Genomic DNA, 26,982 nt, shown 5'->3' with positions numbered 1-26,982 from the left:
AGAAAGGAGTCAATGTGAATGGAGAATACCTAAACCATTTACGATTTGCAGATGACATTGTGGTCATAAGCCACAATCCCAAAGAATTAGAGGAAAATCTTATCAGTTACGCACAGTTAGTAAGGATTTAGGACTAAAGATGAATATGGCTAAAACAAAAGTAAGGATGAACACAGAAAGGGATATAATCATTGAAGGAGCAGTAATCGAAAAGGTGGATTTATATACTTATCTGGGACAAGTCATTAGCTGTAGTAATGATAAATGGCTGGAAGTCAAAAGAAGAAAAAATTTTGTGTGAATAGCATTCAGGATATATACTGAGGAGCAATATCCCAATTTGTGTGAAATGTAAAATAATGAACCAATGTATACTCCCCACCATGACTTATGGAAGTGAAACTTGGGCCCTCACCAATAGAATGGAAGAAAAGCTGAGAACTATACAGCGAAGAATGGAAAGAATTATATTAGGAATCAGACTGATAGATAAGAAGAGAAACATATGGATTAGGCAGCAAACTCAAGAAAAGGACATGCTTATCAAAACTAAAGAATTAAAATGGTCTTGGGCAGGACACATAGCTCGAAGACATGATAACAGATGGACTAAGAAAATAACAGAATGGTACCCAAGAGGAGCTAGAAGAAAACCTGGAAGATAATGGCAGAGATGGATAGATGAAATTCACAAGTTTGTGGGTAGTAAATGGATGGTAATTGCACACAACAGAAAGAACTGGAAAGTTGCTGGAGAGGCCTTCATCCAGTAGTGGATTGAAAATGGCTGATGACAAATTGTTGTGAGCTTTAATGTAGGCAAAAAATGAAGTGAGGTATTCGGATACAAGCTAAATGCAATAAGCTATATTTTAAATATCAGAAGGACAATCAACCAGGAACAGCCTTAGAAGATTTATTGAAAAACCAAGGTTTACATAAAATAAGAGATTTTAGAGTGGAATGAAGAATAAAGTATTTTATTCTTAGAAGAATAATTTTACTGGTATGATCTGAGCAAACAATAGGATGAGAAGAGTTAAAACAGTAACTCTTCTCATCCTATCATTTGCTCAAATGAAAAGAGTTAAAACAGTAATTTAACCAAAGAAAAGTGGAACAGAAATAGTAATAGAGGTATGTGATGCAAGAAAGCAAGCATATGAGCTCATGTAGCATGAGAAAGAAAGAAAAAAAATTCACACAACCATTCCCTCTAAACGTTTGTCCAGTTCCTCCTTGAATTTATTTAAGCTATCAACTTCCACAATGACAGATGGAAGTTTGTTGCAGCAATTAATAACCCGCTGGCTAAAGGCAAATTTCCACACATCTATCCTACAGCTGTCTTTCCTCAATTTGAATTTATGCACCCTTAGGTTCGTAATAATGCTCAACCCATTCAAGGCCATATATACCTCAATCAGATCACCTCACAGGTGCCTAGTCTACAACTGAAATTCACAGAACTTAAGCCTCCCTTGGTAAGAGGATCCCCCTTCATTCCCCTCACCAATCTTGTTGCGCTTCCCTGTACACGCTCAAGCAAATCTACATCCTTCTTAAAATGAGGCCTTCAGACCTGTACGCAGTACTCAAGGTATGGCCTAACCATTGCCTTATACAAAGAGAGAATTACCTCTTTTTCCCTGCTAGTAAAATTCCTGTATAGCATTGACAAAACCCCATGACCTGCCTCTGGCAGCCTGTTTTTTTTTTTTTGGTAGTTGTTGGCGCATCGGCTTCTATGGCCATAATGCATCTCCCAAGGTTTTTTTTTTTTTTTTTTTTTTTGCAGTACTTTGATCCAAGCCCGAGGCGGGATTCGAACCCGCAACCTTTGGGTTGCCAGGCACGCACTTTACCCACCTGGCTAGCCCAGCCGGCCTGGCAGCCTGTCTGCATTGCTCAGAAAACTTCACATCTGACTGCACAATTACTCCTAAGTCTTTTTCATTTTCTACCACCCTTAGTGAAGTACCACACAGTTGGTACTATACTTAAGTTCATCTGAGGTTACTTCTACCCATATGCAGTACTTTGCATTTGTTGATGTTAAACTTCAGTCGCCACTTGTCAGCCCATCTGCCCAAAATTTCTAGATCCCATTGCAGTAGCACACTGCCATTACTGTCGTTAGCAACCCTGCCAACCTATGTACCATCTGCAAACTTCGACACTAAGTCTGATATACCTTCATCAATATCATGCAGGTCATCCCATTTCCCATTCTTGCAATGCCAGAAGTAAGGATGAGAATAGTCGAGAGAGAGAGAGAGAGAGAGAGAGAGAGAGAGGGAAGGGGTCTAATGGAGAAGGGACCATCAAAAGTTGTGAGCTGAGGCATCTAGACAGCCAATAACATTGACTATGTACTTTGAAGGGTTGTTGGTGGTTGTTGTAATTGAGCTTAACGACACAAGGCATACTGAGGCCAAACTGTGTCTGTTCATAGTTTACTTATTGGCAGCATATTGTTATAGATGGCAATTTATATATTCCTGTACAGGCAAATATATTTTAGATACAACAAAAGTTCTTCTTTATTTGCTTCATTTCCTATGAAGTGAGATAAATTATGTGAGAGGTTCAACATGGAAAGTGATTGCAAAGTGTTTGATTTGATGGTTGAATATAAGGGACAAGCAACCAGGAAATAATGGACTGTAAGTTTTCTGTGACAGGATGAGCACCTCAGTGCTCATCCTGTCACTCCGGTCTAATCAAGAAGCGTGTGCTATGCACTGCTGCTCCTGCCCAACCGGCTACGGAGGCGCCTCTTACCAAGAAAGGCTTAAGTTCTGCAACCTATTCCAATAAGAGATAGGGATGAGTGTGTTCAATTCTGAGTCTTGCCAATACCCCTTCCTGTCATCTGTTTCATTAGAAGCCAGAGAGCCACAGCTTTGGTTCTTGCTTTAGCTGGTAAAGTTTATTGTTGGTGTTACTTTTCCAGATCTGTGACCATTTATTGTAGCACACTTTGCATATGACAGACTTATAGTCGGTGTAAGGAACCTGAGGATATTGTGAGAGAGCGGGGTGAGGATGTTTAGTGGAAAAGTCATTTCATTTCCCGGAATGCCAAAATGGCCAGGGATTCAGCAAAAACTGGTTGGTTGGTTGGTTGGTTGGTTGGATGGATGGATGGATGGATGGATGGATGGATGGATGGATGGATGGATTGATTGATTGATTGATTGATTGATTGATTGATTGATTGATTGATTGATTGATTGATTGGACACTGCATTGGAGAATAGCTGGGAATGAATCTATTTCTAGATAGAATGAGAATATGATAAATTCTTCCTTATGGCAGAGACAGCACTGAGGTATTTGGTGTAAATTATGGCAGGTAAGATGGAAAGTTCAGTAATCTTACTCAGCACTAAATTAATGGCATATAATTCAGCTGTGAATTATATGCCATTTGTTTGTTTGTTTGTTTGTTATTTGGTTTTTAGGAACATTAGCAACTAAGGCCATATTGCTCCGGGATATGTGGTCATTCCCTGACCTTTCTGCATCCTCGGTATTTGGTGGTCACAGGGTCGAACCCTGGTCTAATCAAGAAGCATGTACTATGCACTGCTGCTCCTGCCCACCCGGCTACGGAGGCACCTCTTACCAAGAAAGGCTTAAGTTCTGCAAATTACAGTGTCTCGAGAGTAGACATCTGTGAGGTGATCTGATTGAGGTGTATAATGCCTTGAATGCATTGAGCAAGCTGAATGCTGATGGAATTCTTCCTCTTGTTTAGATTAAGAACACAAGGGGGCAAAGATTCAAATTGAGGAAAGACAGTTGTAGAATAGATATGCAGAAATTTGACTCTAGCCAGCGGGTGATTGATTGGTGGAACAGACTTCCATCTTTTGTTGTGGAAGTTGATAGCCTAAATAAATTTAAGGCTGAGGTGGATAGGCATTTAGAATGGATGGAGGGGTGAAATGGGAGGGGGTTTTTTTATTTTTTTGGCTGATGCTGCATAAGCTTGCTTTCTTGCATTGTATGCCTCTACTAATGCTAATAGTGTCAGTTTTGAAAACATCTGTATAAATTTTACAGGCATGGTTGTTCATAGTAGCATGAGCTGTATGTAACTGTCTGATATTGCAGGGAGGTATAATATTTTTCCCACATTGGAGAAAGTGTATATCTTGAGAGACTGATACATATGGACAAGGCAGAACAGGTGCAGTTGTGTCCTGAAAAATTTCATTTAAATTGACATTCCAACTCTGAATAAGCTCTTTGATTCTGAGTGAGGTAAGTCTATTTTCATTTGGCTTGCTCTCATAGAAGGATTCCCACCAAGTATTATAAAGATACTCCCAACTGGGGGTGCAAAGGTAGACTTTGGATCTTAGTAGCATAGTGGAGCAGTAGTGTTTTTCTACGCAGGTGTAATGAGAATCATGCACTTTCAATATAAAGACTTTGGATCAGAGAAGTCCTGCGCAGTCCTCAGAGCACTGTAATGGATCCCATTTAGCTCTTTTCAGTAATTCTCCTGGCAGAGTCATACATTGGACAACCATAATCTAGCCGTGAATGGATTAAAGTTCTATAAAGATGGTAAAGTGTACCGATCAGCTCCCCATGACATACATGAGACTGATCGAAGTATATTCAAATGCTTTAGACATAGTTCTTAAATGAATGATGTGAGCTTGGAAATTTAGTTTCGTGTTTAATATTAGTCCAAGAAATTTAACGGAATTAACAAGCGGTATTGGAGTATTGTTCATTTCTTGCAAAAGTGAGTGGCAGTGAATTTCATTTCTGATAGCCTGTAACCATTCCATGAAGTCCGGGATTCTATTTTGGTTAGTTGGAGCTGTTGGAGCTGCTGTTCCATGGTATTCATACTTTGAGACTGACAGGAAATGGTAAGGTCATCTGCATACATGTAAGTTTCAACAGTTTTTGGGATATCTCATATCATGCTGCTAACTCGGATTGAAAATAGTGTTGGACTAAGTATCAATCCCTGCGGGACTCCCTCTTCCTGAATGTAAGATGCAGAGAGTATGTTTTTATATCAGACCTGAAAAGAATGCAGTTGCAGGAAATTTTTAATTATTTCCAGCAAATAGCCCCTAAGCCCCAGATGGTGAAGGTCCATAATAATACCATGATGCCATGTAGTGTCAAGATCTAAGTTAAACATGACTAGATGTTGTTTCATGACAAAGGCATTGCGGATATGAGATTAAGCTTTAATCAGCATGTCTAGTGTTGATCTATTCTTCAGAAAGCCATATTGATGATCTGGAAGGAGATTCTGTGACTCCAGGATGCAATTGAGTCTTGTATCCTTTTGAAACATTTTGAAAATTTTTCCTGTGCAGCTCGTGAGAGATATAGGCCTATAATTTTGAATCAGGGAAGGATCTTTGCCTGATTTTGGTATGGCGATAATGAAGGAATGGCACCAGGAAGAAGGCTAGACATTTTCAGAGAAGATCCGATTGTAAAAAATCAACAGGGTACCTAAGTCCTCTTCACATAAATGCTTCACCATATTGTAATGAACACCATCTGGGGCTGCATAACTGTTGAAAGAGTGCCGACTGGGCTAGCCAGGTGGGTAAAGTGCCTGCCTGGCAACCCAAAGGTCGCGGGTTTGAATCCCGCCTCGGGCTTGGATCAAAGTACTGCAAAAAACCTTGGGAGGTGCATTATGGCCACAGAAGCCGATGCGCCAACTAACAAAAAAAAAGAAAAAAAAGACTGTTGAAAGATCTATTTAATGATATTTTCAGTTCTATTACTGTAAAGGGGTGGTTGTACGGGAAGGAGCACTTCATGCATAAGTTGATTTTATGCCGTTCTGCATCTGCTTTGATGTTCTGAAAGGAGGATGCATAGGAAGCAGAAGCAGAGATTCTAGAAAATGATTCTGCTATTGCATTAGCAACTTAGGAGTAGAAATGTCTTTCCCTTCCAATGAAGTATCGGAGAGGACAGCCAAACAAATTTGCCATTTGCCTGTATCCTTCTCCAGACAATCCGTGTGTCAGTGTCTTTTGTGATGGTTGATGCAAAAGCAATCCACAAATTGTGTTTCGCTTTACGTCTGATTTATCTTGCTTTAGCTTTAGGCCTTTCATATGCAATTAAGTTACTGGTGGTAGTGGATTAGTGAAAATTATTCTAAGCTTGGTTTTTCTCCTGTTTAGTATTGAAGCACTCCGTATTCCACCAGTGATTTCGTTGGAAGCAACATGTCTCGGATTTGGAATGGAAATATTAGCAGCAGTCAGAATCTGCTTGGTTATGTAATTAGTTACATCATCAATAGGTTCTGCTGAACATAAATTTGGGCTAACAGTATTTTGGAAGAATATCCATCCCTTATTAAACTTCCAATTGGATTGTTGATTGGGATTTTGAGATAGCAATGTTTGAATTGAACAGACAATTGGAAAGTGATCGCTGTTAAAGATTGGATAACAACGACCACGTCGTGATTGGAAAGATGGATGATGAACAAATTGACAAGTCAACTGTAGAAGTGGATCCAATAGGTAGGCGGATGTATATAGGAGATCCAGAGTTCAGTAAATTCAGATCATTATTATTCATATATTCTTCAATTGATTTGCCTCTTCTGTCAATTGTAGCGGACCACCACAATCGATAGTGCCCATTAAAGTCACCGAAAAGACAAATTGAAGTTGTGCAGTGAGGTTGTCAAGTTTTGAATGGAGGAAGAGGTAGAGAAGGTAGTATATAAATGGAAAAAAGGGTAACTGATGTATCAACTGCAATATAAGCAGCCACAGCTCCAAGATTGGTTCGTAACCGGATTGGCTTTGATGGGCACTTTAGAATTAACTAAAATAGCTACTCCTCCACATGAAGGAGACTCTGAGTTTCTATTTCGTCTGTACATCATATAAGTGGAGAATTTTGGCAAAACTTGGGGTGATAAGAATGTTTCCTGTTGGCATAAACCTATGGGATTGAATTGAGAAATCCCTTAAGTCATCAGAATGGCTGCTTAATCCTCTGCAGTTTCATTGTATGATGTTATCATTATTTAGGTTTGGCAGAGAATGATTCATCTGACTGCTTTTCGTTTGCAGGGCATTCTTTTACTGTTCTTTTTTTGGAAAGATGGGGCATCCAGTATCCATAGTGTCATTCGCATGAAGATCTACTTCCATACTATTGGTTGCTGATTTGGTTTTCTTGCTGTGTTTTTTCTAATTTTTCACTGTCATGTGACACAGTTGAGATACTAATTGAAGTGTTAGTTGCTTCAATGGTTTTAGTTTTGGTTTTCTTGCTGTGTTTTTTCTAATTTTTCACTGTCATGTGACACAGTTGAGATACTAATTGAAGTGTTAGTTGCTTCAATGGTTTTAGTTTTAGGAGTATCTTTTCTGGAGGCTGATAAAGTTGTCTTAACCCAGTTCGACAGAGAGCTGTTAGGTGGTATTGATGCATTTGTTTGAGCTGCAGTTGAAAGACAGCTTCAGGTGCAAGACGCATATGATAGACTGGGCATGATCAACATAATTTGTTTGCATGCTTCAAGATATGTTACTTTATGTTATATTTTGTATCTTTGAATTTTATTTCCAGTTTTCCACATATCACATGATTATGAAAAAGCAGGGTGACTTCCTTTGCAGTTGGAACACACGGGAGTTGCGGCTGAGCAATCTGCTTGTTTATGATCCTTATAACCACATATAGGACAGATGGCATCACCTCTGCATGTCTGCTGAGAGTGGCATTTTTGGCATTTAAAACAGTGAAGAGGATTAGGGATGTATGGCCAAATTTGGCAGTTTAAATAGCCAGCTTTTATAGAGGATGGCAAATCAGGAGTGCTGAAGGTTAAAAGGATGGTTCGAGTTGGGACAAGATTTCCATCTATTTTAATCATTATGCACTTCACACTGACTACCTTTTGATTACTAAGTTCTCAGCCTAATTCCTCCTCAGACACTGCAAGTAGGTCCCACTCAGTGATGATGATGATGCCTTTCAATGAATTTAAGGTATTGTGGGGAGTAACAGTTATATTTAATAACCAATCAGAATGTTTGGAGGTGGCTGTTTCAACCAGAAGGTCTCTGGACTGAACTCTCTTCACCATTTTTGGTGATTCGCAATTGATTCCAAGTATTTTTGGATCATAAATGATAACTTTCCCACAGGCTGAGTAGATGGAGGGTGTATCACCAAAAAATTAGGTAGGATAGGACACTGTGCTTCTCTTCAAAGTCTTTTAGGTTGATTCAAGTCATTATCATTGACTGTTACTGGCCTTGAGCTTGAAGGCTCTAGAGGTGGATAGTCATTTATATCGATGGTTGCTCCTTTTTGCCCTGGAGGATAACTTTTCCCCCAGGTTACTGGCTCTGCCACGTAGAGGCAGGAGCAATGCCACCTAGTGACCAAGCGGCTGCGGAAATTAGCCTGTTAGTGAAAAATTAATATATATACTAGTATTAGTATTAGTAACGGCCGCATGGTGCAAGAAAGCCTATGGCTTATGCTGCACCAGCCAAAAAAATAAAAAATAAATTAATAAAATAATCCGAACAAAACAATGATAAAAACAAAAAATAAATAAAATAAATAACTAAATAATAATAAATAATAAATAAAAAAAAAATATATATAAATAAAATAAAATATAAATAAAAAGGAAATTAAACCTATCATCCTATGCGCTTCCCTTACCCGAAGGTACTATCCAGATGACCTTTGAATTTCCCCAAACTGTCGGCCTCTACCACCCATGAAGGCAACCTATTCCAGTAATTTATAACTCGCTGGCTAAAATAAAACTTCCTGCAGTCCAATCTAAACATTTCCCCCCGTAACTTGAATTTATGTCCCCTAGTTCTAGCATCATTTATAATCTTGAAAATTTTGTCCTCATTCATTTTACTGATGCCTCTCACAGCCTTAAACACCTCAATCAAATCTCCTCTAAGGTGTCTAGTTTCCAAACTCTGCAACCCACATATTCGAAGTCTTTCTTCATAAGGACGCCCTTTGCCGATCTCACCAGGCGAGTTACCCTTCTTTGCACCCTTTCAAGAAGCTCGATGTCTTTCTTTAGGTGCGGTCTCCATACTTGAACACAGTATTCCCAAGTGTGGTCTAACATAAGCCTTATATAATGGGATTATCACGTCCCTATCTCTACTTGCAAAAGTTCGATAGATCATCGATAGGACACCATGGGCCTTCTTTGCAACCTGTTTACAATGCTCAGAGAATTTCATGTCTGACCGTATCGTAACACCCAAGTCCCTTTCCTCCAGTACTGGGTTTAGTTGAACTCCACCAAGTGAATAAGTTATTTTGGGATTACTGTTTCCCAGGTGTAATACCTTACACTTTGTTGGATTAAAGCACAGCTGCCATTTTTCTGACCATTCTTGAAGTCTATCTAGGTCTCTCTGAAGAAGCTCAGCTTGACAGTGATCATTAACTACTCTACCAATTTTAACGTCATCTGCAAATTTAGACATCACGCCCTCTATCCCTTCATCAATGTCGTTTATGAAAATTAAAAACAACAGTGGTCCTAATACTGATCCCTGGGGAACTCCACTTCTTACATCAACCCAATCTGAGGAATAGCCATTTATCACAACCCTCTGCCTCCTGCCCTGAAGCCATCCTTCTATCCATCTAAGGATTTTCCCAGTGATTCTAACCTGTTCCAGCTTATAAAGCAACCGCTCATGTGGGACTGAGTCAAAAGCTTTGCTGAAATCTAAATAAACAATGTCGAAATTATTCCCTAAATCCAGCTCCTGAGTGACCCTTTCGAAATAGCGAACCAGATTTGTTAAACTATGATTTTCCCTTTACAAAACCATGCTGAGTATCCTTGATAATTTCAATTCTATCCAAATGATCCTGAATTCTACCCTTGGTCATTGCCTCCATGATTTTCCCTACTACTGAAGTCAGACTGACAGGTCGATAATTTCCAACTTCACTTTTAGAGCCACCCTTATATATGGGAGATACATTAGCACTTTTCCAATCCAAGGAATCTCCCCAGAGTCTAGTGATGCTCGCATAATTAGCCTCAATGGTTCAATGCACTCGCTTGCCGCCTCTCTTAAGATTATAGGGTATATTCCATCAACTCCAGGAGCCTTACTGGTCTGTAGGCTCGAAAGTTTTTTCATTAAATAATCTTGCGAAATTTCAGTATCATTAATTACATATTTTTTAACTTCGCTCCCACAATTTCCCATTGCCACAAAAGGCTTTTCATTTGTAAATATCGATGCAAAATAACTGTTGAGTTCATCTGCAACTCAACTACTAAGAAAAAGAAAGGTGATTTTCCTTTCTGGGTTCTTATTTAAAATGTGTAAAGTATAGAACCACTTATAATAAACTGAAAATTTAAATTTGAAAGGCACTAGAAATTAAACAGAATGAAATCACTGGGAAAATCACTCTATATAAAAAGCCTAGTAGCTTCCAAGATTAATTCTTTGAATGCTTCCCATTTTGAATTTGCTGTTGGTAACATCATCAATTGGTTCCGCCATATAGAATTTAAATACTGTCTCAGACCACTGTAGTCACCTTTACGAAAGCAAAAACCCTTCCCTTTACCGTTGATGGTAGTTACCTCTTTGAGTAAATCCCACTTCAGCACACTGTGATCACTGCTACCTAGTGGTTCCTTTATCTGCAGATTCTTGATGCATGAAGAATCATTACTGATAATCAGATAAGAGTATTACTCCCTCTAGTTGCCTCCCAAACATGCTGCTGTAGAAAACAATCATCTAATAAATCCACAAAAGCCTTGCTAGTGTGTGAGTGACCAACCCACAAATTCCAGTCAATATCTGGGAAATTAAAATCCCGCATTACTCTAATTTACTAGCCCACTATTTCTCTGCAAAATTGCTCATTATACTCATCAGATTCATTAGGCCTATAACACACACCTATTCTCATTTTTTCTTTCCCAGTGCTTATATCACACCAAACAGACTCAACATTGCATTGTCCACTAACATCAATTGGATGCCTTTCCTTAGATTTTATGTGTTTCTTAACTAACAGTATAACCCCTCCTGTCCTGTCTATCCTTTCTGTACACATTGTACTCCCCAAATTCCAGTTCTGCACTGCTTATGTCTGTGTGACACCATGCCTCTGATATCCCAACAATATCTGCCTTTGATGTCTTGACTAGCACTTCAAGCTCATCGAATTTATTAACTATACTCCTAGCATTTGTGTACATGCAAGTATACATGCACTTATTTCTACTCTTAGTTACTCTAACACAGTCCATGTGTTTACTTGTACTGCAATGACTCCCAGCAGTCCTGGAAATTCCCATTGCCTTGCTTTCCAGGCTGCTGCTCAATTGCATTTCAATAGAAGTAGTGCAAGAATCACTTTTACCTCTGCCAGTGGCTACTGTTAATCTATTAATCTGTGTATCCCCACAAGCTAGCAGTTTTCCGACCCACCTAACTCTGCCTCGATAGCATCAGCAAATATTCTTGCACCCTTTCTCTTTAAGTGTATCCCATCCCTATAGAATTGATTGATTGATTGATTGATTTGGTAGTTGTTGGCGCATCGGCTTCTGTAGCCATATTGCACCTCCCAAGGTTTTTGCAGTACTTTGATCCAAGCCCGAGGTGGGAATCGAACCCGCGACCTTTGGGTTGCCGGGCAGGTACTTTACCCACTTGGCTAGCCCGGTCGGCTCCCTATAGAAGCAGTCTCTCCTGTTAACAAGCACATACCAGGCTGAGAAAAATTCTCAGCATGGAGAATTTTTAACCCTGCTCAAACTCCAATTGCTCAGAGAATCTTTAACCCTGCTCAAACATCAATTGCTCATTTTTCAAAGTAATCAGTCACTGGTTTATGTAAAATGCTTGCCTGCTCAAACATCAATCGCCCATTTTTCAAAGTAATCAGTCACTGGTTTATGTAAAATGCTTGTTTTATAAGAAAATTACTTAATATCTGCTATGCATTTCTAGTAAAAACATAAAAATATATTGTGTTCAATTGCACTTACATAATTTCCTATAAAATGCAAATCTTATTTTAAACACAAATTAATCAAGAAGTATCTAAGAAGTAAGGCAATTTAAAATTTACATATAAATCTGAATCATTCTTTAAGCCAAATAATGTATTAATGCATCTGAATTATTAAAAAGGCAAAATACCTTTAATATAAAATTATCTTCTGGCTGTAGTTTCAGAACAGTTGCAGCATTTTTCACTGTTCCTTCAAAATCAATATCTCTTTCTCTAAACATTTCTTGAAAACAAAACAAATCTGTCAGCAGACCAGTAAACACAGGAACATCTTCTGGAACCAGTTTTGGAATAACAAAGTCACTTAATACACGGGTCATAATCTAAAACGAATTGGAAAACAAACTACGTGTAAGGATTTTGGTTAGTTTATAGTGGTGTAAGTTTTAGACATTAAATCAGAACGTCAATTTCAGTTAAATGATGCCCTGAGTTAATACCCAAAACACATACTGTTTATTTTATTCTGAAAACTTAATGAAATTTTTTTTCCTACAAAACATGAATGTAGAGAAATAAAGCAAAACAGCCAATGAATGACATGCAAAAATGCAGATTATATGGACTTATTTGAAACTTATTAGACACAGTAGTGTTTCTCAATGACTATCTTGTGAGTCTAATAAGTTATTTTCAGTAGTCTAATTCTCTGTTATTAACCATTAAGTTTCATGTTATTATTGCTTTTATTTTCTTTTTGGTCACCTAGTATATCAAATATATCAAAGGTATACTTTGATATACCAGGTGATACCCCCATGATAGATGCTGATATCTTGCCCTGATTGTGTTAGAATAGTTACCAATAGAATAGAATAGTTACCAATGCATGAGCTGGCTCCAGAACACCTGGGAAAAAGGTCAGTTTGCACTTATTCTATTTTTGAAATACAGATAGTATGTCCCCTAAACTTAATCATCCTTCAAACATGCTTGTTTGATTAATCAATAAAACTATAAACTGGACCAACAGCTATTTTGGCAGTTTTTTCTAAAATGCAGATCAGAATTAAACATTTTTTTTCTAAACAGCCATCACGCAATTCATTGTTCAATGTTTGATAAATTTGGAGCAGCTTGGGAGAATTCCTCATCTCGTGTGTGTGTGTGTGTGTGTGTGTGTGTGTGTGTGTGTGTGTGTGTGTGTGTGTGTGTGTGTGTGTGTGTGTGTGTGTGTGTGTGTGTGCGCGCACGCGCACTTCACCAACATGCTTCAACTTGGCATTGTGAATATCCCACCTTCAGTTTTCCAATGAATTTCAAGCAGCAGACTCAGGAAAATCTATCTGGCACTACAATTTCATATGCTTAACTGACAGGTTTGACAGGTGTTTGTCGTTTGCTGCTGTAGTTCACAAAAGAAATAGATCTGTGACGTGGTCCAATATTTAACAAATCAGTTAGTTGTCTAAATTTGTACATTCTCAGCTTGTATGCATCGGAGAATTTAATTTACATCTGCACATCAGTCCATGAACATGTGCTCTCAGTGTATTCACAGTGGATATTGATACAATAGACCATGCAGTGATCCCCTAATTGCAGTGAACAGTGCATTTCATACCCCTATATTGCTAAATTTTGTTCAACAAATCAATAAACTTTTTGAGTTTCTCTAAACAAATGAAGCACACAATTTTTCTATATCTCATTTATTGTAATTTTAAAGATAATTTGTGTTATCCTGCATATTAAAATCATTTAAACCTAGCAATAGAAACTAACTGTATTGCAAATACAGACAGTTTTCCATATAAACAAGAACAAGACTTTTATCATATGATGTTTCTCTCACTTTATAATTTGGCCACCTGAAATTTATACCAAAGTCATAAAGTAATTATCCTACTTATGATTATAAACTAATTATCAAATCATTATAAATCAATACTTGAGTGAGACTGGGTCATGCAGTGACACGAGAGCCGAAATATAGGAAAATAGCTATGCAAAATCTATAATGAATCCTGAAAACAAATGATTACAGAAATGCATAAAATAATTTTACCTGCAACTCGGACCTGGCGCGGTCTTTTCTTTTCAAAGATATAGCTAGTGCCAACACCCATTTTATAGATCGTAAGCCCCAGTCATAATGATCTTGTTGGGAAAGTATTCGTTTACAAGTATCATATAAGATCTCAAGCTTGCATGATAAGCTTTGTGCTTCAAAAAATCCTTCTCTTGCTAACATAATTTCACAGATAGTTCTCATATCTGGAACTACCAATGCACAAGGTCTAGAATGGTATAAAAAGTAATTAAAAATTATTTTTATTTCCAGTGCAGAAAATAAAATAAATGTCTAAAGTAATGCTGTTTTATTATGATTAAACAGAAGTAAAAAGTACAACACTGATAAATATAAAGTGCTCATTCAATTCAAATGATATAACAAATTTGCTTGCCGTAGTTATGATTTAAAATAAATATAGAGTATCATAATAATATCACAATACTACATTAATGTAAAGCACAATAAATATTTCATAACAGAATAATTAAACAGCTTAAAAATAATGGAAAGGGCATAGGGTGAGTACACATTTTTTAGACAAGTTTGAAATATACTCATTTCAATTACAAATTACTCATTGATTTGGTATTTATTTCTGTGATTCTTCTAGGCTGGATTGCAGGTAAAAAAATAAAAACAGAGTATCTTAATGTTATAAATCTTGGACACAATAACATTTTTGAACGAATTTCTTGTGCTATGTACATTGCACAATGAATGATGGCTGTGAAAGGGAATTGAGAACATTCTCATTGCCAGAAATGTTTCGATCTGTAGGGATAAAACTGAGATACAATTTAAATTGTATCTCAGTTCTGTTTCTGATCATGTGGACACAGATTAATACATTTGCAAAACTATGCCTCAGTCAAACAGACTTACCCTTTCATAAATGAGTTTACTTCTGTGAGTGGTCCCCCAAATAGTGAATTGCAGGGGGGACTATGGAGTGAGTTTTCCAAATTTTGAAATGACAATTTTAATTTTTGGCAATAATTTTACATTGTAAAATTACTGACAAAAATCAAATCAGAATTTAAAACAAAAAAGGAAAATTATAAAGATATAGTATTAGTATTAAAACGGCATAATGATGTAAGGGAGCAAAACTTCTTTTACATCTTCCAAAAAGGGAAAAAAAAAAAAAAAAAAAAAACATATATAGTGAAAAAATAGCCTATCCAATTCTTCCTTGAATTTTTCTAAACTATGCCTCAGTCACCCTTTCAGGCAACTTACTGCAAAATTATGTAACATGCCATTTGAAAGCAAACTTCATAAAGATTTAGTCTACTGTTACTCCCTAAGATTTTATAGTTGCACTTTTAGCTCTTGTCTAACTCACCAGTGAGACCATTTCTTCCTCATTCATTTTATAGTACTAGAGCCTTTTCTCTCTCAGCCACAGCAGTTTTTCAGACAGCCATTTCTCTAATATCATTATGTTACTTATTTTATAGCATTACTTAATTTTACTATTCCCTGATGATACTAGTATAATTTCAATGCTATAATTTGTAATATGATTTTACAATGAGTCTATCAAATTTACTCTCTACTTGTCTGAATTCATAATATATGAGCAGAACTCCTTTCCCCCAATCTGTGTTCTCTCTTCAACAGCAATTTTTCATATTCAGCTTTTGAAAATCTTATCTCATCACTGGCTCTATTACAAATTTGTTAATAGATAATTTTTAATAGCCTCTATTTCTTACCTTTTCATACCATATTATATATAATATGTATTATATATATATATAAATAGGGATAAATTCAAATGTGGTTATACAGTGTAATTAATGATATTAATATTAATGAAGTGTAAAAAGTTGGACATCAAACATGTTGTCTCTGTTAACTAAAATCTGACTGAGAATAAATGGCTCAGACAGTCTTATTAAAAATGGTAAAACATAAAAGGTATTCTTTTCATTCCATAAAAAATATTAAAACATTAACGATTATTATTAAATATAATACCACTCTTATATCACATGAAATTAATAATATAGTTTATTAAGCTATTTGCCTAAACTACTATACATTGAGGTAAGGTTTCAGGTATCTAACCAATACCCATCATCAGACCTGATGTGCATGCCCCATTTCTGGGAGCATTGACAAGAGGAGTCCATCAGCAGCATGGTCTGATGATGGGTATCAGTAAGATACCTGAAACCTTACCTCAATGTATAGTAGTTTAAGTGAATAGCTTAATAAATTATATTATTAATTTCACATGATATAAGAGTGGTATTACATACCACTCATTTAATAATAATCTTAATGGAAAACAACGATGCAACATCCTTCCCTAACTATATGGTTAAAACAGTTTTGCAATCCTCACATACAGCGGCGCCTCCATAGCCAAGTGGGAAGGAGCAACAGTGCGTAACACACACTTCTTGATTAGACCGGGGTTTGATCCTGTCACCACCAAATACGGAGGATGCGGAAAGGTCAGGGAATGACCACCGCATATTCCCGGAGCAATATGGCCTTAGTTGCTAATGCTCCTAAAAAAAAACCAAATAACCTCACATACAGGAAAGTCATTTCTAACTCTTAGTGAAAAAAGGTGTGTCCTATGTGGAGCTGAGTAAAAAACTGAGTAATAAAGGCAGACTAGCCTGCCTTTGCTTGATTACAGGCTTAATCTGGTATAGTTTATTTATGGTCTGTTCATGCCAAGAATATAATTTGGTGCACATTATTTGCCTGTAGCCTGATTAAGGGAACTGGCAGCAATGATTATTCAGGCAAGTGGCTGATTTGGGAGCAGTATCAACTAATTCAATTCCCCAATGTGGTTTGGATCCAGCAGAAGTGGATGTCAAATTTAGATATATATATATACATATACATATAAGTGTTACAAATGAAAGTAAAATAAAATAAAAATAAATATAGATGGAGAATTTATTAATCACAAAATGCTAAGCCTAGTTGAAGAGAAAAAAAGAGAGAAAGAATGTTAAGAACCTATATATAAAAAAAAAAAAAAATAATCATTAAGTAGAATTGTAACACTTATTTATATACATGTATCCTGTTTTGCTGCTTGGCGCATTCAGGTACACGTACTGTTTTTCTATTTTTTTCCCTTCCACTTCTTCATTTTCATATTTTATGTATACACATATATATATATATATATATATATATGTATATATATAAGTACTAGATATGATGGAAAAAATGTCAGTTTGGTAAAGCGGTAGCAGTTTTGGGTGAGATACGGTGCAATATGTGGACGCCATGTGCGTCAAACACCCAGGTAACGTACATATGCCAACGCTGGCACCATGGCAAAACCGAGACATACAATATATAATTAAAAGGTGAGCGTAAAACAAAAGATAAAGCGTAGAACAAAAAGGTGAAAGCAGTAAAAGAAGTAATATATGATAGAGCAAACTATAAGATAGAGCATAATATATAAGCTAGTGAGGCAAAATTGTATAACAATACAGAGGCAAATTATAAAGCAATGCAGTAAATAATAAAAATTATAAAAAAATTATAAAAAAGGGGTCAATTATGGGTATGTAGATACATTAATAGGGACTTTGTCTAGGGCTAACCCTCTAAATGTATCAGCCCATAATTAACGTAGCTATCTGTTTCTGTAGTCAGCTGCCAGCAAATCTAGGTAAGAATATAAGTAGGAAGGTAAAAAGGTAATGATAATATGCCGAAAGCTGGTATTAAGCCATTATAGGTAGGTTAGGAATTTAGAAGCAATAAGATGTGATCCAAATGCTGGTAACAAGCACGTATTCGATAAGTAGTTTGCTGGTCAGATGACTGTTAGCCCAACAAATAGCATAGTAGCATGAAAGATACAAATAAATATACTAGAGTAAGAGTTCCATCCATTGTAGTTGTATATCTTTGTTGAATAGGCAGCTCCTTCCTTTAGCTCGAGCTACCTAGAGATGAGACATTAATTAACCTAACTGCCCGCTTTTGAATGGAATCTAGAAGTCTGAGAGAGGTTTTGGGGGCACTGTCCCAGATGCGGGGAACAATATTCCGTGGTAGGCCAGATTTGTGATTTCTATAGAGTCAACAACAGTTTGGAATAAAAGTAACGCCAATAGAAAATCAAGTTTTTTAGATGCAGAGGAAGCAATATTTGTAAGGTGCTTTATGCCAGGAGAGATTAGAAGTCAGGATAATCTCCAAGATCTTGCCTAAAAATTGGAACGTTATCGAAGGTAAACATAGGAGCAGAAGAATCCTTTTTGCAAGATATAAGACAGGACTGAGTTTTAGAAGGTTTGAAATTAAGTTATCTTTGCCCCATTGGCGAACTGCCTGGAGATCAGCATTTAAGGAAATGGTAGTGGATATTCGAGAAGTTCAAGCTGTTTGAACAGGGCAAGGTTTTTCAAACTGGAAGGTGGAATGCAATGTGCTATTGTCAGCAAAACTATGGATAGGATTTCCGGTCAATGGAAGAAGGTCATTAATATACAAGAGGAAAAAGTGGAAGAAAGAACTGAAACTTGGGAGACACCTGTATTAGTGAGAAGATAGAAGACAGAGAGCCATCTATCATTAACTAGTGAGCAGTCAGATATAAAACTGGATACTCAATTACAAAAAAAAGCTGGAAAACCATAGGATGGAAGCTTATTTAGAAGACATTATGCCAAACACGAACGAAAGCCTTGGAGATGTCAAGAGCAACTGCTTGTGTTTCACCAAACTTTTCCATTGAATTTGTCTATAGATGGGTAACATAAGCCAGAATATCACCAGTGGATCGACACTGATGGAATCCACACTGGCGATTGTTAATCAGACGGAATGTTTCTAGATAGTTTAAGCATTGGCGGTTAATTGATTTCTCCATTATTTTAGAAAATGTAGCAGTAATTGCAATGGGACAATAATTGGATGGGAGGGATTTGTCACCTCTTTTAGGAACTGGTTGGATATGAGCAAATTTCCAAGCAGAAGGAAAAACACCTTTGGAATAAGGAAGTGAAAAAACTGGCAAAGAACAGAAGTAAGTTCAGGAGCTCAGGTTTTGGGGAGAAAACCTGAGAAAACAAGTGCAGAAATACCATCAGGACCTGGAGCTTTCTTAGCATCAGATTCATCAAAATCCTTCTGACATCCTTTTGATGGAAGACCACAAGAGGCAATGAATAGAATGTACTGGGAATGGTTTGAGGAGATCAGTCCACAGATCATCAATACATGAGTTGGAAGAAAACTAGGATACCAGCAGATCAGCTTTATCTTTGGTTGATGTGGCAACAGAACCATCTGGTTTTGACAGAAGTAGGAACAGAGATGGCCAAAAATTGCAGCCAAGTTTTAGCAAGCGACCAGAATGGTCGGTACCATTGGACAAGAAGCAAGTTTTCTACTCTTAGCCTGTTCGAAATCTAGTTTGGACTGATTAATAACTGTTTTACAAAGTAAAAACGATAAAGTATAAATGATAAAAAGCATAATAATAAAAATTATTATTATGCTATGTCTCCGTAGCCAAGTGGTCAGGAGTGCAGTAGCACACGCTCTTTGAATAGACTAGGGTTAAAGCCCCTGACTGCTAAATACGGTCGATCTGCCAACCCGCACTGGACCAGCATGGCAGATTATGGACCATTTCCTTCAACATGAATTGTTGAGGAGGCTTCCATCCTGCAGTGGGTTGATAATGGCTGCAGTTTACTTTATGTTTCTTATAAAAATGTAGTACTGGAAATATTTTATAATTCAGGAATATTATACGATTTCAGAGAATATAGGCTTAGTGGTTCACTTTAAAAATATTATGTTGAAAGGGGTTCACTAAAAAAAAAATTTACGTTGAAAGTGGTTTGTGAGTCAAAAATGGTTGGGAACCGCTGCCCTAGAGTATATGCCATTGCAGTTGGATCTGTACATGGACATCCACTCTGCTCTAGGATCAATGAAGGGCATGGTGGATATTTTCCTTCATTTTCTGAACATTATCCAAGCCTACTTTTAAGCTAATAGAGCAGGTTATGGATGAAGTGAAATTGATCCAGGATTCCTTCTAGCTCTGACATCAAATATAGAGCACTTTGGCACACACACACACACACACACACACACACACACACACACACACACACACACACACACACACACACACACACACACACACACACACTTAAAGATATTAAATTTTCTGTGGCGGGATATTGGTAGAATATCCCATATGCCTTGTTTTTGGCTTTTCTTGCTGCTGTGGATTCTGAATAATTCAACCAAGGCTTTGAAATAGTGGGAACTGTGCAGATGTTTTGTGAATCACAATTGTTGTTGCTGCACGAACAATCCCATATGTGAAGTACATCACTGTACTGCATCATTGGCTCCTGGCTGACTCCTGTGATGTCAAACTGTGCTAGCTGTTGGAAGCCAATCAGCCTTATCAAACCTCCACCGTGGTATCATTGATGGCTGACATGGTCCTTTCTTGGCCAGAACAAATATAACTGGGAAGTTATCACTTCCATAGGGATTATGGAAGTAGGGTAAGAATAAGGGTAAGAGAGAAGGGGAACAGCCAGAGAGATCAATGGCAGTAAAAATACTGGTAGGCATGTGAAAAACAGGTGGCCATTCCCATATTTAGGATGGAGAGTTCATTATTTTTGGGCATCAACATAATGTTGAAATCCACATCTAATATATGGTCTGTTGGATTAGTGGCTGCACTACTCCACAGGGTAATGCAGACACTAATCTACTCCTATTCTCATATTAGTGGATCTGAATTAATATAGTCCAAATAATTATGGGATAATAAGGGAATAGGTGAAGGCAGCTGCATAATGTGATCATCAAGGTCTGTCTGAGAGATGATGATGATCCCAAGTGGAAAATACACTGAACAGATTGTCAAGACAGACCCCACTAAGAGGGAAATGGGAATGGTTGCCAATTATGATGGTTACTCCTCTGTAAGCAGCACCATCCCCATTCTCTCTCGCTTTGCATATCAGGCTGACATTCTGCAAAGTTGGATTCTCATTTGTCAAATGGACAAGCAGGGACAAACTGCTTGTCAATTTGTCCTATGGGGCAGTGACTTGATGTCATCAACATTATGTTGGACTCCACAGAAATTCCACTGAATAAATGTGGCCATTATTTGGCCTTGATAAATCCATCAGTTGGCTTCCAAATTGCAGGATTAGTTTTCTCAGCCTTGAATTTATCATTAGGGAAGTATGGATGCCTGGACTACTTCTTCTGCATATAGCCTGAAGACTGAGTCATCTGGTATCTCATTCACCACAACATCCATATTTTCTTGTATTACAACTTTGGGATAATTCAGTTTTGGGGTACTTTCACTGGATTTTGGTGGGAGGGGCTACTAAGAAGCAATGATACAGGAGTGGCAGCTGACTGGTCTTTCTGTATGAATTTTTGATGGCTTAATCCTGTAAGCTTCTGAGTGTATGAAGGTTTGTTGCTATTTATAGGTTTTACTGCTTTGCTTGCTTCCTGATACAATATGTTCGGGAAGCCCTGCTCAGAAAGGTCATATGTACCCAGCAGTAACTGAATTCAGAGATGTCAGTGAATTGAAAGTTTCTAGTTGGGAGCAGGTTCCCCTCCCTATGTATGAATAATCATTTTGCAGTGTAACTCCTGATTTTAGCTCAGAACAAATTTCCTTTTTACACCTTCAAGGAGGTCCCATCCTAAGATGTTTTCATCCTAAGACCTCAAGATGAGTTCAGTGTCTTCTTATACCATTACAGTGATTGTTATTCCTCCTAAGAGACATGGCTCAGAGGAGTAGTTCTGAGTGCTTGTCACTTTTAGTTACAATGAGGATGTTTCAAGAATATAGCTGTTTTTCAAACTTGGAAGGGGGCTGCCAAACCTTCCCTCCCTCTCCTGTATAAATAATGGTGACATTTTCCCTACAGGCTTTTTGCTTGTGGAATGTATTATTAGGAACCATCCTGATATTTCTTCTGTCCTGGGTCATTTTACTGCAACAAGATTTAGAAAAATTAGGTCGATGGGCTGAGAAATAATAGTTGAAGTTTAACGTTAACAAATGCAGGGTACTGTATATGGGTAGCAGTAATCTCAGAGTAACTTATCACTGGAACCACACTCAGGGTACTGGAAAATGAAAAAGACCTGGAGGTAATTGTGCAGTCACAAATTCTCTGAGCAGTGCAGACATGCTGCCAGGATAGCCCATAGGGTTTTGTAATGATATATAGAAACTCTGCTAGTAGGGATAAAGAGGTGATTATCCCTTTGTACAAGGCCATGGTCAGGGCCACTCAGAAGCATGGAGAATGCATGATCAACATGCAGGAGGCAAATACCATAAAAATTGAAAACCAGTTGCATGAGGAACCATTCCAGTAATTAGCGTTTATCCCGTGGTGTTCAGAGAGCGGAATAAACAATGACCGCGTAGAGTAAAGGTCTACTTCAGTCACTCCAAGGCATGAAGTTTCATTAAATTTATGGTCTTGGGGTTAATTTGCCTTTTTCACAACAACGTTCTACCCCTGTCTATTGCTTTGTTCCTATACAGTCAACAAGACCCAGACTTTTCTTTTGCTGACCATGAATAATGCACTTTGGCATATTTGAAAAAGGATATGAGCGAAAGTTTATATGCTGCAAAGATTTATTTTTCATTGCATCATTCACCAAGAAAGACTATGTTCCAAGATAGTGAATGTTGAAAATGTGATGAACATGAAAAGGTTATAAAATACATTTTATAACCTTTTCATGTGCATCTGTTCTGTTTTTGTTTGTGTTGGGAAAATTTGCTGAAAAGTTAACTGAAGGTGTAATTTGGGAAACAAGAGTGAGAAGCAAAACAAAACAAAAGATTTTTTCATTTCCTTTATTGGCAAAGAAATAAAGTTCTGCAGCTGTTATCAAGCACATGTGCATTTCAAGTGAAATGAATTCTACATTTCAAGTTTCTCAGAGCAAGAAAAACACTGTGTTAACCAGCACGACTGCATTTTTTCTAACTTGTGATAGAAAGGCTGAAGATTTAAGTAAGTAAATTTATTATTCCAGTTTTCATTAGTTTAATTTACATGATGGACCATTCACAAATTATGAACGATCCATGATGTCAGCGATCGTGACACATTGTCCAGTTTGTGATACTAATATATGTTACTCATTGCTGTAAATTTATTTCATTATCATTATTTATTTTTTTTTTTTACTATTCTTTTCAATTTGTTACAATTTGACAGAACTACTATATTTGTAATTTTATTACTCTGATGTCAGTAATTTTTTATTTTAAATAATAATAACATAAGTAGACAGTTGTTGGTAAACTTGCCATCTTCCCTGTATTTTTTTTCTTTGTTTGGAAAAAGTAAAAACGAAAATGTCTGATATTTTTCAGAAATAATGGGTAATATGTTGAGCTTTTTTTGGGGGGGGGTGTTGTGTTAACAGGGGAGGGCAGGGCCCTTAACCTGTATTTGCATTGAAGCGAATTTTCTGCAGTCACACCACTGCCTTACAACGAAAAATATCCGATTTTGATTATTATTCATTGGCTTTTAATGACAGCACTGATTTGGCAGTACAGCTCAACTATCTATTTTTATCAGAGGAATAGGTAGAAATTTTAATGTAACAGAAGAACTGTTATCACTTACTCAACTTAAAACAACAAAATCTATGGTAGGGAAGAACAAGGGCACTTTGGCATATTCGAAAAATGACATGGGCGAAAGTTTATATGCTGCAAAAATTTATTTTTCATTGCATCATTCACCAAGAAAGACTATGTTCCAAGATAGTGAATGTTGAAAATGTGATGAACATTGTTGTTGTAAAATGCATCAATGAAATTAAATCTAAATTCTCACTTGGTCATCATAAATTTATGGAACTACTGAAAGATGTCGAATCTGAGTGGTATGTGTATACTTTGTGCAGAATTTGTATTAAATGATTGTGGTGCTAAGTCGCAGACAATGAACTTGTGTGTGTGTTTGTGCAAGAGGAGGATTCAATCGGAACTAAAATAAGAGATGCATAGACATGGCATATGAGAAGACAGAATATTATCATTTAGAAAAGAGTTTCTATCACTAACCTTTTTATTAATTTAATAGTAGTAAAATTTTAAGATTAGTGCAAATAATAAAGGTAAGTGTTTTTAACTCATTAAATAAAAGAGTCAGTTTAAGCTTTGCTATTAATTTTATCAAGTTGAATAAAAGAGTCAGTTAAAATTACTCAAATATCTTAGAGCAAAATTCACTAATTATTAATTTTTAAAATCAATAAAAAATTATTGGATTCATTACCAGGTAGGATGCTTCTAAGGAAAAAATTAAGTGGAGCAGAATATAAAAAAGGAGAACGGAAAAACAAGAAGGAAGTATGTTAATGTATTGCAAAAGTACTACAACTATTACGTATGCAGAAAAAGGTGATGAATCGGAGCAAATTTCTGATGATGATGATAAAGTAATGGGACAACCTATAATGGAGCAAGAAAATTATGCTTCTATCGGAGGTGAAGCCATCAAGGATTCTGATTGTTGGCGCAAAATTTTATTAAGAAAGTGGATGACATGTTGGTGGAAATGGGACCTAAACAAGTGAATAATGTTTCATTTCCTCTGAATGAAAAAGAACAATTTTCAGTGTATATTATACAAGGACATTAGCAAACAATGAAAGTTAAATCATGACTGGTTAATGTATTCACTTTCAACAAATAGTACATATTGTTTTTGTTTTAAAATATTTGGAACTGCAAATATTCAATTATGTTCAACTGGCTTTTCCGATTGGAAGCATGCTAGTATTAATTTGAAACAACATGAAATATCTTCTACTCATATTTCTAATTACAATAAATACTTTACAATGAAGTCCATGTTAACAAAACAAACAACCATAGATAAACTAGAGAAAAATTGGTGGACTGAAATTTTTAAAATAATTTTTGCTGTTGTTCAGAAAAAATTAGCTGGCAAGTATCTTGCATTTCGCGGTTCCTCAAGTGAAGTGTACGTTCCCAATAATGGTATTTTTTTGAAAGCAATTGAAATATTAGCTACATTTGATTCATACATAAAGGATCACCTTTCCAATATTAAAAAAAGATATTAGCCATATGCCACATTACCTGGGAAGTAAATTTCAGAATGAAATTATTTCTTTAATTGCTAACAAAATAAGGAAAGAAATATTAGGTAAAGTTGAAAATAGCAAGTATTTCTCAATTACTCTATATAGCACCTCTAACAGTAGCCATGCTGAACAATTAACATTATCATATGTTTTGTTGTATAATTCCGGCAATGACATAGAAATAAGGGAACATTTTTTGGGATTTCATCAAATTAATGACAACAGGTAAGTATATTAGTATTAAATGATTTATTTCCAAAATATAACTTAAAACTAAATAACATGAGGGGTCAGGGTTAGGACAAAGGTTCCAATATGAGTGGAAAATATATTTAGCATTCAAAAATTTAGCATTCAAAATATTTAGCATTCAAAAACCTATCAAAGATGCAAATAGTTGTACAATGTTTGTACCATGTAATTCCATAATTTAAATTTAGTAATCAATGAGGCAACAAAATTCACTTTTGAAATTGTTCAATTTTTCAATATTGTGCAAGCGTTATAAACTTTCTTTTCTCCTCCTCATAGAGATGGGAAAAATTAACATTAGCAAAGGCACATGATGCATACAAAATTTTTCCACCTTGTTGAAGCTTATATAGCATCAGCCAAAAAAAACCAAATTTCACCCATTCACTCGCTCCAATTGTTTATCTAATTCTGCCTTGAATCTATTTAAGCTATCAACTTCTACAACGACAGATGGAAGTTTGTTCCAGCAATCAATCACATGTTGGCTAAAGGCAAACTTCCGCACATCTATCCTACAACCGTCTTTCCTCAATTTGAATTTATGTCCTCTCAGGTGATTATTCTGAACAAGAGGAAGAATCCCATCAGCATTGAGCATGCTCAAACCATTCAAGGCTTTATACACCTCAATCAGATCACCTCGCAGGTGCCTAGTCTCCAGACACTGTAATTTGCAAAACTTAAGCCTTTCTTCGTAAGAGTAACCCTTTGTTCCATTCACTAATCTTGTTGCCCTTCTCTGCACTCGCTCCAGCAGCTCTACATCCTTCCTAAAATGAGGCCTCCTGACCTGTATACAGTACTCAAAGTGTGGCCTGACCATTGCCTTATACAAGGGAATAATCACCTCATTATCCCTGCTAGAAACTTCCTTTAAATCACTGACAAGACACCATGAGCTACTCCTGCAGACCATCTGCACTGCTCAGAAAATTTCATATCTGCCTGTACAATTATCCCCAGGTCCTTTTCATTCTCTACCACTGTCAGTGCAGTACCACACAGTTGATACGTTACCCTGGGGCTACTGCTTCCCACAGTAACATATCGACTGTGTGGATTAACAGAAACTATTCAAAATAAACATTAATATTATTAAAATTTTGTCAAATATCATTTTAATCAAAATTAATTTTTGGAGGAATCACAAAAATGCCCAATAAGCAGCACAAAAATGTATTAGGTAATAATTATTATTTAAAAATGTATTACATAGTATCTTCATCTGATGATTTCTTAATATGGTATCTCATGATTCTAGTCATAAATACGGAATGAAATGTGTAAAAATTACAACAAATATTAATGGAATTTTCTTTAAAATGATGCATGTCCCATTGTAGTTAGTTAATAAATAGTAATTTATTTCTGCAAAAGAAAATGATGCCGCAAGTTGAAAAAGCGAATTTTATGTTTATTATTTTGGAAACACAATTTTCTTCTTGGGTCAAAAATGAGAA

The 26,982-nt window shown here is 36.5% G+C and overlaps 1 protein-coding gene across 1 annotated transcript in view; it reads right to left on the bottom strand.

The window, feature by feature from the left end:
• The window catches only part of LOC150089496 (dynein beta chain, ciliary-like), a 1,205,440-nt gene that overhangs the window by 656,675 nt on the left and 521,783 nt on the right, over positions 1 to 26,982 (bottom strand). Inside the window, 2 exon segments of the mRNA XM_090390004.1 lie at positions 12,213 to 12,407; positions 14,093 to 14,324. Coding sequence (XP_090246130.1) covers positions 12,213 to 12,407; positions 14,093 to 14,324 — 427 coding nt within the window.

This window comes from Mastigoproctus giganteus, chromosome 2, assembly GCF_048544385.1.
Source record: "Mastigoproctus giganteus isolate SK-2022 chromosome 2, ASM4854438v1, whole genome shotgun sequence".
NCBI lineage: Eukaryota > Metazoa > Arthropoda > Arachnida > Uropygi > Thelyphonidae > Mastigoproctus > Mastigoproctus giganteus.
Note: the sequence above shows the minus strand (reverse complement) of the source record. Positions and strands in the feature narration are given on the sequence as shown.